Raw genomic sequence first — 13,754 nt, 5'->3', positions numbered from 1 at the left:
TGCTCGTGGGCTTCTCAGAAGCATCTGATTGGCAGCTGTGGAAACAGAATAGTGGACTAGATTGGCCTTGGGTCTGACCCCACAGGGCTCTTCTTATGTTCTGAATGTGTGTGCAAGGGGGAGTGGGATTGTGGCTGCTGGCCCCACCCCTTGCATGCATATTTGATGGAGGTTCTGAAAGAGCCTCTGCACATGCAAACTATTCAGTCAGTGCAATTGCAGACCCTCGAACAGGCCAGATCCACAGTTCTGTGGATGGGTTGTACGTGTGGAGGCTCTTGCAGACCTTCTGCCAAATGCACATGGGGGTAGAGATGTACGAACCCCACTACTTGGTCCAGGAAGGGCCCACTGTGGGGCAATTTGGGCTGCTTAGGGCCCCACAAAGTCCTTCAGAGCCCTGCCGCGTCTGCTGGAGCTGGTGGAGCGGCTCTCCAGCATTCCAAAAAATGTGATACGCTAATGGCAACTGCCATTAGCCTATTACGGGAAAGTTACAGCTGTAGATGATGTATTTTACGCCTTTTGTGGTCGTAAAGCACTTACTTTTACATTAATTGCAGCTGTTTACGGCTGTATTTAGGTAAAAGTAAGGGCAACGCCAAAGAGTGTTCAAACTACCGCACAATTGCGCTCATTTCACATGCCAGCGAGGTAATGCTCAAAATCCTACAAGCTAGGCTTCAGCAGTATGCAAACCGAGAACTACCAGAAGTACAAGCTGGGTTTCGAAGAGGCAGAGGAACTAGAGATCAAATCGCCAATGTTCGCTGGATCATGGAGAAAGCAAGAGAATTCCAGAAAAACGTCTATTTCTGCTTCATTGACTACGCTAAAGCCTTTGATTGTGTGGATCACAACAAACTCTGGCAAATTCTGAAAGAGATGGGAGTACCAGAGCACCTTACCTGTCTCCTGAGAAACCTGCACCAGGGTCAAGAAGCAACAGTAAGAACCGGGCATGGAACAACCGAGTGGTTCAAAATTGGGAAAGGAGTACGACAAGGCTGCATATTGTCACCCTGCTTATTTAACTTATATGCAGAGTACATCATGAGAAACGCTGGGTTGGATGAATCACAGGTCGGAATTAAGATTGCCGGGAGAATTATCAACAACCTCCGATATGCAGACGATACCACCCTAATGGCAGAAAGCGAAGAGAATCTAAAGAGCCTCTTGTTGAGGGTGAAAGAGGAGAGTGCAAAAGCTGGTTTGAAACTCAACATTAAAAAAACTAAGATCATGGCATCTGGCCCCATCACTTCCTGGCATATAGAAGGGGAAGAAATGGAAGCAGTGACAGATTTTACTTTCTTGGGCTCCAAGATCACCGCAGACGGTGACTGTAGCCATGAAATTAAAAGACGCTTGCTCCTTGGGAGGAAAGCTATGGCAAACCTAGACAGCATCGTAAGAAGCAGAGACATCACCTTGCCGACAAAGGTCCGTCTAATCAAAGCTATGGTTTTCCCAGTAGTAATGTATGGCTGTGAGAGCTGGACTATAAGGAAGGCTGAGCGCCGAAGAATTGATGCTTTCGAACTGTGGTGCTGGAGAAGACTCTTACGAGTCCCCTGGACTGCAAGGAGGTCAAATCAGTCCATCCTAAAGGAAATCAACCGTGACTGCTCATTGGAATGACAGATACTGAAGCTGAAGCTCAAATATTTTGGCCACCTAATGTGAAGAGAAAATCTCTGGAAAAGACCCTGATGCTGGGAAAGACTGAAGGCAAAAGGAGAAGGGGACGACAGAGGATGAGATGGCTAGATAGCATCACCGATGCAATGAATATGAACTTGAGCACACTCCGGGAGACAGCGGAGGACAGGAAGGCCTGGCGTGCTATGGTCCATGGGGTCATGAAGAGTCGGACACGACTGAACGACTGAACAACAAGTGCTTTACAGCCACAAATGACGTACACTATGCCGTTTACAGCTGTAACTTTCCTACGATGAGCTAATTGCAGCCGCCATTAGCATATTGCATTTTTAAGGAAGCTAGAGAGCCGCCCTGTGGGAACTCCTCTGGAGCTGGAGGTAAATGTGGCCGGTCCACTGTGGACTCTGGAGATCAGATTCTTTGGAATCCAGCCTCATTTGAGTCTGTGGCAGATTTCTCCAGCATCCCTACATGGGGGTGGGGGGTGAGCCGGTGATGCATGTTTAGAAAAAAGTTTGGATAGTGCTTCAGGCTTGGTAAAAATACTGCGATATGCCCGTTGGCTCTGTGGAGAATACCCTTGGCTCTCCATTCAGGGCTCCATTTACACTATAAGTATTAACTGATCTCAGATAGTTTTAACTGTTATGGCGTTCTTTCAAGGAAATCTAAAATCTGGAGCTTTGTGCGGGGACTGAGAATTATGGTTTTGTTTTGTTTTTAAATCCTTAGTCCACCTCAGAGAACTGGAGTTTCCAGGAGGAAGCCATGTCAGTTGGGCTGGTCCGCACCCAGTTTTCATTTCAAGCACAAATGTGTTTGATTTTTGATGATGGTAGATTTTGATGATGGAGAGGAGAGAGGAGGAGGGAGCTGGAGGACGAGGTGGTTGACTTAATTTATGTCAAAGCAGAAGCCCTGTTCACTCATTATCCCTCTCACACATTCACTGAATGTGGGCAGGGGTGATGGGGCGTGCTCTTGTTCCTGCCCAGAAAATGCATTTTTCCGCTGCAGTTGCAAAGTGCGTCTGCCCTTTCCTAAGGGAAATCATACAAATCCGATAATTAGAATTAGACAAGGGTTCCTTGTAATACCACCGTCTTTGCCAAGGGCTTATTCAAAGATTCAGTAAAAGCTTGTTCCAGTTGTATTTCAGTCTTTGCAGGGATGGGTAGGTATATAAACCATGGTGTGTGGGTGTCCGTGTTTGCAATAGGGCTGCTGTGACACCCCACCCCCACCCTGAAATGGATGGTTTGTTCAATTGGGAGGGCATTTAGTCTCTCTCAAAACAGGGGCACCGTTTCAGGCAGTGCACAGGCCAAAATGGTTTGAATGGTTTGGGGGGTGAGGGTCGGAAGAAGGTGATTACCATGGTGGTGGTGAGGGTTTCTTCTGCTGTTTTTTTTTCCTTTCCTTTTACAGTTTAAAACAATGCTGCTGCTGGTGGGTGGCATCTTTTTTTTTTAACTGCATATAAATGTCAGCAGAGCTCCAGCTGCCATGCCCCCCCCAACAATGCACCTGAAATGACGGCAGCAGTATGTTAGTTAGTAATTATATGTGGCAGCATTTAAATTATTTTAAAAACTTAATGACTGCTGTGTTGTTGTTTTTTAATGTGAAAAGAAAAAAGAGTTAGCCTCCATCATCAGCCTTGGTAAGGGCCCTGTCTCGCTAAAACCACTCTGTTTCAGCCCTCACCGCTCAAAATAATTGAAATGGCCCCTCAGATTCACTGTGCGTGTGTGAGGGTGGTGACTTTGCATGTGGGGGTTTTGTCCTAGGCGTGTGTCTTTTTTAATTTTTTAATTTTTTCATTCATGTATATGGACTCTACCAAGAGGTCTCCGCCACATTAGTGTTGCTCAGCAGTCCATTCTCCAGCTCTTCGGTAGAAGTGCCTTGAGTGGCAGGGATGAAAAATAAAGCCTAAACCAAAGTACAGTTAGCAGGCGTAACTGTGTCTGACACAGGCCTCTCTCTCTCTCTCTCTCTCTCCCACACACACTCACACACACACACACACACACACTGTCCTGCCATTTTGACAGCTGTTGACTTTATTTCATTTGCTTATTCATATCCCTAAGGTAAAGCTCAGGCTATTGTGAAATTCAGAATGTGGTCTGTATAGCATTCTATGACCTTTCTGCACTTGCATGTAATCACGGGAAACCCACCACATGGGCCATAATTGTCTTCCTTTCCCAACTGCAGGTGTTCATGAGGGCCCTCTTCTCCTACAACCCGAAAGAGGATAAAGCTATCCCATGCCAGGAGGCTGGGCTGCCGTTTCAGAGAAGGCACGTCTTGGAGGTGGTGAGCCAGGATGACCCAACATGGTGGCAGGCCAAACGAGTGGGAGACACGAACCTTCGGGCAGGGCTGATTCCTTCTAAGCAATTCCAAGAAAGGTTAGTTGGGGAGAGAGCAGTGGTGTCGTACTCGGGCCTGGGCTAGGAATGTGAACAAGGCTGTGGCTCAGTTCCAATGCAACATCAAACTGTGGCTACCTGTTATGAGAACAAGTGGTAGTGAGCCTCAGGCTCCTGTACTTCTTTCCGCTCAACTGAGAGGGCAGGAGTGTAGAAGCTCCTTCTTCTAGTTTGTGGCAAGCCATAGTTGGCTGTTTCTTCCAAATGTGGTAAACTATGGTTTGCACACACCTTAGTTTGTCCTCAAACCAGGATTCGGGACCCTGGTTTGAGGACAAACTATGCCTTGTCACATTGGGATAAAGCTGCAAGTGATGGTTTGCCACATCCTAGAAATGGAAATGTCTAATCTGCTCCCCCTGTGTGGCATTTTTGAGCAGCTGCCAAGGGCCCACATGTGCTGACACTTGCTCTGGATTAAGCTTGACTTTCCCTACTGGCAGGATTGAGTGAAGGGCCTCTCTGAGAGGCAGGTTCGTATGGCAGAATGTGGGCCTTCAGGCACCTGGGTCCTTTGGTCTTGACAGTTTTATAGATCATTACCAGCGCTTTGAATTGTGCCCAGAAACAAAGCGGCAGCTAGTGAAGTTGCTGCAGAAGAGGAGACACATATTCTTTATAATTTCAACAGTCTGGCTGCAGTTTGCTGAACCAGCTGAAGTTTCCAAACACCCTTCAAAGGCCAGCAAGTGCGATGGTCACCTCTTTATGCTCGAGTGGCACCCAGTAGGTGCACCCAGAACCTCTCTTATTTCCTGGGACCAAATATCAGCAAAACTTCTGAAACTAAATTTAATTTAATTTTAATCCATGTTTCCCTGTGGCCTTCTATGAAATCTTTGATCCTGAAATTACTTAGAACAAGCACTTCCTATAGTATTTGATGAGGCCATTCATAAATAAGTACTCTCAGAATTCGCATTCACTTTGCTTCCCTCTTAAACTCACTTCTGGGTTTCACAACCAAGGATGTGTTGCAACTGACTGGTCTGGGACTGGAGAAGAACTGACCGCTAGGGCAATGCCAGGATGTTACCATAGAAAAGACTACTAAAGCACCAGGGGACTATTTTTGAGAGTGGAATTTCAGTGCTTTGAGTGGGGTACTACTTTTAAAGTAGCCTCTGTAGCTATACCTTTCACAGCCACTTCATCCACAGACATTATCAATTGATAATGCTTGCCTTCATGCTATGAAACATTTCACCTGCCGACTTCTGTACTTCAGGCTGCTGCTAAAGGCACAAGGGCAAGACTGGCAAGACTTTTACCCCTCTGGTCCTTTAAGCAACTTTAGTCACAAGTTATACTTGGCATTTTATGAATTGTACTGCAGTCTGCAGCATGTTTTATATGGGCAGTAATTTAGCCAACAATATTTTCTCTTAATAGGAGTATATCCATGTTACCTGAATTGCTTTAACATAGTTAAGATCTATAACTAGTTGCATTAACGTATTAAAAGTTCTGGAGCACCTTCAGTTCTGGAGCGCCTTCGCTAGCGCCTTTCAGCACCTTTGGGTAGCACTGTTAGAGCTTTGGCTGGTGATAACTAAAATCCTGGATGGAACCACAGCCCCTTCAGAACTGTAGTCACCAGCTGCCACTGGCTGCGCCAACCACGCTGCCTTCACGTTCATTTCCAGGCTCAATTCAAGGTGCTGATTTTGGCTATTTACAGCAGGGGTGGGCAACTTTGGGGGGTCCGGGGGCTATTTTCACTCCCTTGGCACCGGGTGCTGAAAACGTGGCAGGGGAATTGAAAAAAAATAGCACCAAAACGGCATCCAAAGTTACTACAGAACCCCAAGAGGCTCAAAATTAGCTTGCAAAAAAGCTAATTTTGACGCTTTTGGCCATCTGTAGCAGCTACGGATGCCATTTGTTTGCAAAACCCTGTTTTTAAAGGGGTTTTGGGGGTACCCCTGAATCTCAGGGGTGGTGGGGGCCACACTGTGAGGCTGCAGGGGCTACATGTTGCCCACCCCTGATTAAAAGCCTTTCATGGCTTGGAAACATTTATCTTTACATGAACCTGCTCTAAGACAGAGGTGGGCAGTTTTGAGGCCTGTGGGATCTGCTTTCTTTTTTACTAGAACCCCAAGATCTCACTGAAGACTGGTGCAAAATTCACACGGGTTTCAGAATTCTGAGCCCAGAAATTTGTTTTGAGAGCAGAACAGAAGAGAGCTCACAGTCATAGCATACAACTCCCCCCCTCCCCCAGCTACCCCAAGCTTTCTTCATTTCAGGAGTATAATTGAGGATGGGAGGGGATTCATTTTGTTGCTACTGTTGCTAAACAACTGGTAATCAGAAATCCTTGCTGATCTATGGCGTATCACCCAGAGACTGATTTACCAGTAGATCTACCATCTCCCCACTCCTGCTCCAAGACAGGGATAGGACACTTGGTACCCTCCAGATGTTTGCGGCTCACAACCCCCATAAGCCCCAGCCAGCATGACCTGTAGTCGGGGATGATGGGACCCATAGTCTAAAACATCTGGAGGGCACCAGGTTGCTTCCCCCACTCTGAGATCTTCAACAGAGCCCTGTTTTGGGCTCACCTGCCATGTGATGTGTGGCAGGTGGCTATCTGAAAAAGGGCCTACTTGGTTGTAGTGGCACCATGACACTGGAATGCTCTCTCCAGGGCGGTTCACCTGGAACCTACCTTGGTGTCATTTTGGCACCAGGTAAAGGGTTTTTTAAATTTTCCCCAGACCTTTTTAATCCTCTGTACATTGCTTCTATGTTGCGTTGTGTTTGTTTTAATTCCACTGACTGCTTATGTACTGCTCTTTCATATTGTGGCAGTCCAATTGTTCAGTCGTGTCCGACTCTTCGTGACCCCATGGACCATAGCACGCCAGGCCTTCCTGTCCTGCACTCTCTCCCGGAGTGCGCTCAAGTTCATATTCATTGTATCGGTGATGCTATCTAGCCATCTCATCCTCTGCCATCCCCTTCTCCGTTTGCCTTCAGTCTTTCCCAGCATCAGGGTCTTTTCCAGAGAGTTTTCTCTTCGCATTAGGTGGCCAAAATATTTGAGCTTCAGTATCTGTCCTTCCAATGAGCACTCAGGGTTGATTTCCTTTAGGATGGACTGATTTGACCTCCTTGCAGTCCAGGGGACTCGTAAGAGTCTTCTCCAGCACCACAGTTTGAAAGCATCAATTCTTCGGCGCTCAGCCTTCCTTATAGTCCAGCTCTCACAGCCATACATTACTACTGGGAAAACCATAGCTTTGATTAGACGGACCTTTGTCGGCAAGGTGATGTCTCTGCTTCTTATGATGCTGTCTAGGTGTGCCATAGCTTTCCTCCCAAGGAGCAAGCGTCTTTTAATTTCATGGCTACAGTCACCGTCTGCGGTGATCTTGGAGCCCAAGAAAATAAAATCTGTCACTGCTTCCATTTCTTCCCCTTCTATATGCCAGGAAGTGATGGGGCCAGATGCCATGATCTTAGTTTTTTTAATGTTGAGTTTCAAACCAGCTTTTGCACTCTCCTCTTTCACCCTCAACAAGAGGCTCTTTAGATCCTCTTCGCTTTCTGCCATTAGGGTGGTATCATCTGCATATCTGAGGTTGTTGATAATTCTCCCGGCAATCATAATTCCAACCTGTGATTCATCCAACCCAGCGTTATCCTCTGCATATAAGTTAAATAAGCAGGGTGACAATATGCAGCCTTGTCGTACTCCTTTCCCAGTTTTGAACCACTCGGTTGTTCCATGTCTGGTTCTTACTGTTGCTTCTTGACCCTGGTACAGGTTTCTCAGGAGACAGGTAAGTGGTCTGGTACTCCCATCTCTTTCAGAATTTGCCAGAGTTTGTTGTGATCCACACAATCAAAGGCTTTAGCATAGTCAATGAAACAGAAATAGACGTTTTTCTGGAATTCTCTTGCTTTCTCCATGATCCAGCGAACGTTGGCGATTTGATCTCTAGTTCCTCTGCCTCTTTGAAACCCAGCTTGTACTTCCGGTAATTCTCAGTTCGCATACTGCTGAAGCCTAGCTTGTAGGATTTTGAGCATCACCTTGCTGGCATGTGAAATGAGCACAATTGTGCAGTAGTTTGAACACTCTTTGGCGTTGCCCTTCTTTGGAATTGGAATGTAAACTGACCTTTTCCGGTCTTGTGGCCACTGTTGAGTGTTCCAGATTTGTTGGCATATTGAATGCAGCACTTTAACAGCATCATCTTTTAGGATTTTAAATAGCTCAGCTGGAATACTGTCATCTCCGCTAGCTTTGTTGTTACTAATGCTTCCTAAGGCCCACTTGACTTCACTCTCGAGGATGTCCAGCTCAGGTTCAGTGACCGCGCTATCATGGCTATCAGGGACGTTCAGATCTTTCCTGTATAGTTCTTCTGTGTATTCTTTCCACCTCTTCTTAATCTCATCTGCTTCTGTTAGGTCCTTGTCTTCTTTGTCCTTTATCATGCCCGTCTTTGCACAAAATGTTCCCTTGAGATCTCCGATTTTCTTGAAAAGATCTCTAGTCTTTCCCATTCTGTTGTTTTCCTCAATTTCTTTGCATTGTTCATTTAAGAAGGCCTTCTTGTCTCTCCTTGCTGTTCTCTGGAACTCTGCATTCAGTTGGATATATCTTCCCCTTTCTCCCTTGCTTTTTGCTTCCCTTCTTTCGTGAGCTACTTGTAAAGCCTCATCAGACAGCCACTTGGCTTTCTTGCATTTCTTTTTCTTTGGGATGGATTGAGTTGCTGCCTCCTGAACAGTGTTACGGACCTCCGTCCATAGTTCCTCAGGCACTCTGTCTATCAGGTCTAATCCCTGAAATCTATTCCTCACCTCCATTGTGAGGAATAGATTTCTATTCCTCACAGGTCTTCCTGTGAGGAATAGAAATCTATTTCCACTTCCTCAGCTCCAGGTCTTGTTTTTACTGACTGTATAGAGCTTCTCCATCTTTGGCTGCAAAGTACATAATCAATCTGATTTCGATATTGACCATCTGGTGATGTCCGCGTGTAGAGTCGCCTCTTGTGCTTTTGGAAAAGCGTGTTTGCTATGATCAGCGTGTTCTCTTGGCAAAACTCTATTAGCTTTTGTCCTGCTTCATTTTGTACACCAAGGCCATGCCTGCCTGTTATCCCGGTGATTTCTTGACTTCTTACTTTAGCATTCCAATCCCCTATGATGAAGAGGACATCTTTTTTTGGTGTTAATTCTAGAAGGTGTTGTAGGTCTTCATAGAACCGATCAACCTCAGCTTCTTCGGCATCAGTGGTTGGGGCATAGACTTGAATTACTGTGATGTTGAATGGTTTGCCTTGGATTTGTACTGAGATCATTCTATCGTTTTTAAGATTGTACCCCAGTACTGCTTTTCCCACCCTTTTGTTGACTATGAGTGCTACTCCATTTCTTCTAAGGGATTCTTGCCCACAGTAGTAGATATGATGGTCACCTAAATTAAATTCGCCCATGCCTGTCCATTTTAGTTCGCTGATTCCCAAGATGTCGATGTTCAATCTTGCCATCTCATGTTTGACCACCTCCAGCTTCCCTTGATTCATTGATCTGACATTCCAGGTTCCTAAACAATATTGTTCTTTACAGCATCGGATTTTCTTTTCACCGCCAGACACATCCACAGCTGAGTGTCCTTTCGGCTTTGGCCCAGCCGCTTCACTCTTTCTGGCGCTACTTGGAAATACCCTCTGCTCTTCCCCGGTAGTATATTGGACACCTTCCGACCTGAGGGGCTCATCTTCCGGCGTCATCTCTTTTAGCCTTGTGATACGTTCCATGGGGTTTTCTTGGCAAGAATACTGGAGTGGGTTGCCCTTTCCTTCTCCAGTGGACCACATTTTGTCAGAACTCTCTGCCATGACCTGTCCGTCTTGGGTGGCCCTGCACGGCATAGCTTATGGCTTCACTGAGTTACGCAAGCCCCTTCACCACAACAAGGCAGTGATCCATGAAGGGCAGTCCAATACCCTTGTTTTAATTTCTTGTAAGGAAGTAAGTCAAAGTGCTAAATCCCGTGCCTGTATATAAGCAAATAGGTTTATGTGGTCTGTTGAAGCCACCTCAGATGAGCGTGATCTTCTCACTGCCCCTGGCAAACTTAACACTCTTTATCATTGGGACCAATTATTTTTTCCCTGTTTTAATCCTTTGCAACCGCACCGACAACAGAATTCATCTCCTGCAAAAGGCAAGAGGCAACTTGCCACTGTGAATTTTTCTTTCCTTAATAATTGATTTTTAGAATAAAGGAGGGAACAAATCGATGGTAATAGAAACAAACGTTATGCATGTTGTAAACTGGCTGCCTTTCGCCTTTAATCACGGCATTTCCTTTGAATATTTGTCTTTGGACAGCTCCTCCTTCCCTCGGCCTGTAGCAACATAGGAGTAATAAAACTCTGGAGAGCCAGGAGCAAAGCATTTTGCAGTGCTGCAGAGGGCTTTGAAATTTCTTCTGTTTTGTGCATGCTATACAGAGGGGTGTAGCAAAAACGAGGAGAGGAAAAGGAAGCCACACATTCTTTCCCCATCTCCTTCTGGATGAGGCTGTGGGAAGTCTTCTTCCAAAGAAGAACCCTTGCCTTAACTCTGACTTGCAGACCCATGAATGCTCAGGGTGTTCATGACTCAATTCCAGCCCATTTGGATCTCATATCTAAATTTCTGGACCGGCTCATGTTCACGATGGAGTCCTTAAGGAAGACCGGGAAGGCAGGCAAGAGTTCAGGGAGGAAATCAGGACCATGGACAGCTGCAAACCGGGCTGAGCAGGTTCTTGGGCTAGATACAGGCATGCAAGGGCAGCTTCTGGCTTTGATGTTGCTCTGGCAAATGCCTGGAGCCCGCTGAGGGTTTAAATTGGCTGCAGGCAGATCAGGGGTTTTACCTCTGCCCACTCAGGGAAACTCTCAGAACAAATTGCTGGGCTCAGAATTCTTTCATTCTGTCTTCTGAACCAGGCTCTGGTTGGTACATCTCAAGGTTCTCGTAAAAAAACAAACGAGACCCTGCAGGCTTGACCACTGCTCTTTATATTCTCTCTGCGAAGAAGTATATAGCTGGATGCCAGATTTATGTTACCCCCTTTTATAAATGAGCTACTGGACTCTTTGTGAGCAGGATTAGAACAACATCATTTCAATGACCATCGAGATGATTTTATTGGAATGAGAATCAAAGCTATTGATTACTTGGCCAGCATGCTACTTTTCTTATGTGACCATCACTTGCAAAGGTACACAGGGGCATCTTCCAGGGAAAACAGCAAACAGAAGACTCAAATCAAACTTCCTCTAGTTGCTTAAGGGGAAAAAAAGGCAGGGGGAAGAAGGGAGGCTGGTCAAAGGGCCTCGTTTCAACAGATGGTGGGAGTTGGACTTGAGGGTTGGCTCTATGGAGGGAGGGAAGGAAACAAAACTAGAAGAAGGAAACAAAAGGTAAAGATAACTGAGTCCGTGTGGTGTCTCCCCTATGACTAGGGAGATGCAGGTTTAAATCCCCAGTTAGCCATGAAGCTCACTGGGTGACCTTGGGCCAGTCACTATCTGTGCTTCTCAGCATGACGTAACTCACAGGGTTGTTGTGAGGATGACATGGGACATGAGAAACCATGTATCCCATCCTGATCTCCTTGGAGGAAGGGTGGAATAAAAACTGTGGTGGTGGTGGTGGTGGTGGAGGTGATCATAGGTGGCTCCGATGTCAGTGGGGTGGTGAATCCGCTCTGGGTTTCAGTCAGAACCAGCCAGAACCCTAAAGGAGCCATCCAAGGTGCATCAGCAGCTTGGATAGCTCCTGTGGAGTTCTGGCTGGCTCTGACTGAAACCCAGAGCAGATGCACCATCCCACTGACTCGGAGCCACCAGCCTCCACTGCATAAATACAGTATATGACTTCAACACCTAATCTTGATCCAATCCATTGTCTTTTGTTTGAAGGCTCTCAGTTTCTCCTTACCTCTCCCCCTTCCCCGCTTCTCAACTATAACTCTTGTTTTTGCATCTAGGCGCTTGATGTACAGAAGGACAATTGGCGCTCTGCACAACTCCAGAAGTGTCACAAAACCACTGTGTGAGTCACCGCAACTCTTTGTCTCATTTCTTCCGAGGCACTTGCATTTTCACTGCATCTGGTTCTCCATCAGCTTCATGTGTGTCGTTTTTAACGTGTCCCCTTGAGGGATGTAATCCTAAGGCCACAAAAACCCTGCAGCCAGTTTGCTGCGTCCTGCCATTCGGAGTTGACAGCAGGTCGTCAAGGCCCTTATAACATTCTGGGAAGGTGGGAGTAATTCAGGCATGGTAGCTCTGCAGTGAAGAAATCATTTTGTGTCCAGCCTGAGTACAAATGTAAGGTAATAAAACTGGTTATTGGTCATGCAACCAGGGATAGCGAGAGAGGAACCCGGGAAGGAAGGCCTCGAAATGGCCGCTAAGCATGTAAACCAGCTTTCCCCAATATGGCACCTTCCAGATGTATTGGACTACAACTCCCATCAGTCCAATCCAGCATGGCCAGTGGTCATGGGTGATGGGAATTGTATTCCAAAACATCTGGAGGGCATCAGGTTGAGGAAGGTTGACATAAGCAGTAAATTAATTCCTAACCTCAGGTGCATGGCAGACCACACATAAGGAAATAAACATTACAGTTAGGGTTGCGGTGTTACAGTCCAGGCCTCTCCAGCCCAGTGTGTCAGACTACAACTCTCATCAACCCCAGCCAGCAATACATCTGGAGGGCACCAGATTGAGGAAGGCTGTTTTAATCTATTAATTGATTAGGCGAATAGATACTTAAAACCTTTTGATCAAGTAAAAGAAAAAGTACCTCCGATTAATTTGAGCAGCCAATTATTTTCATATTTTAATTATTGATTTTTGAATTCAGGAAACATTATTGTTTCATATTTTACTTCATGTTTTACAGTAGCTGGCCATCTTGAGCACCATTTTGGTGGAAAGGTGGGATATTAATTTAAAACAAACAAATCTGTGCCCCCCCCAGCTATATTCTTGCTATATTCAGCCCATGTTGGTCTTTGCATGTACATAACTTCTCACCCATTAGGGCTAAGGCAGGAGAGAATGGGGGGGGGGGCAGGCTCAGAAAATGGCTTATACTGCCCCTTGCAACCATCCGAGTTGCTAAATAATTGGGGATGCCATCCTTGTAGATTGAGAGCCAGAATCTGAGCAGATGCCCCCAACCCCTTGGCACAGTTTTCTTGGCCTCCTTTTAACAATGTTGCCTCTGTCTTTTTATGCTAACCGCAGATGATCAGTCTTCTGAGAAAGGTAGGTTCTCCATTGATTCTGGAGTGAACAAGCAGTGTCTTTTCCCAGTGCATAAGCAGCTTGCCAAATAAAATGTGTTCCCTTGGTTCAAAACCAAAGTGAAGCAAATCCAGATTCTTAAGTCAGGAATCAGAATAATATACAGTGCATTTATTTGCATAGTTCTCTATAATTGATTTTGCTTCCATGATCCCGGTTTTTCACATAACTTAGTCACATTTTGAAAAGGAAGGAGGTGACAGCTATGGAAAGGATGGGCCAGGAGATGTTTCAGAGTTCTGTTGCAACCATGAGGACTAGCAACTTTTTTTTTAATAAAAGGAAAACAACCAAGGGCTTC

The 13,754-nt window shown here is 45.9% G+C and overlaps 1 protein-coding gene across 1 annotated transcript in view; it reads left to right on the top strand.

Annotated features, from left to right (window-relative positions):
* MPP3 (MAGUK p55 scaffold protein 3) overlaps positions 1-13,754 on the top strand; it is a 91,494-nt gene that overhangs the window by 40,282 nt on the left and 37,458 nt on the right. Inside the window, exons 10-11 of the mRNA XM_084808290.1 lie at positions 3,892-4,088; positions 12,124-12,188. Coding sequence (XP_084664416.1) covers positions 3,892-4,088; positions 12,124-12,188 — 262 coding nt within the window. The remainder of the gene's footprint in view (positions 1-3,891; positions 4,089-12,123; positions 12,189-13,754) is intronic.

Source organism: Heloderma suspectum, chromosome 6 (assembly GCF_057233095.1).
Source record: "Heloderma suspectum isolate Gila_16-S chromosome 6, 16-S_ref, whole genome shotgun sequence".
NCBI classification, from domain to species: domain Eukaryota; kingdom Metazoa; phylum Chordata; class Lepidosauria; order Squamata; family Helodermatidae; genus Heloderma; species Heloderma suspectum.
Note: the sequence above shows the minus strand (reverse complement) of the source record. Positions and strands in the feature narration are given on the sequence as shown.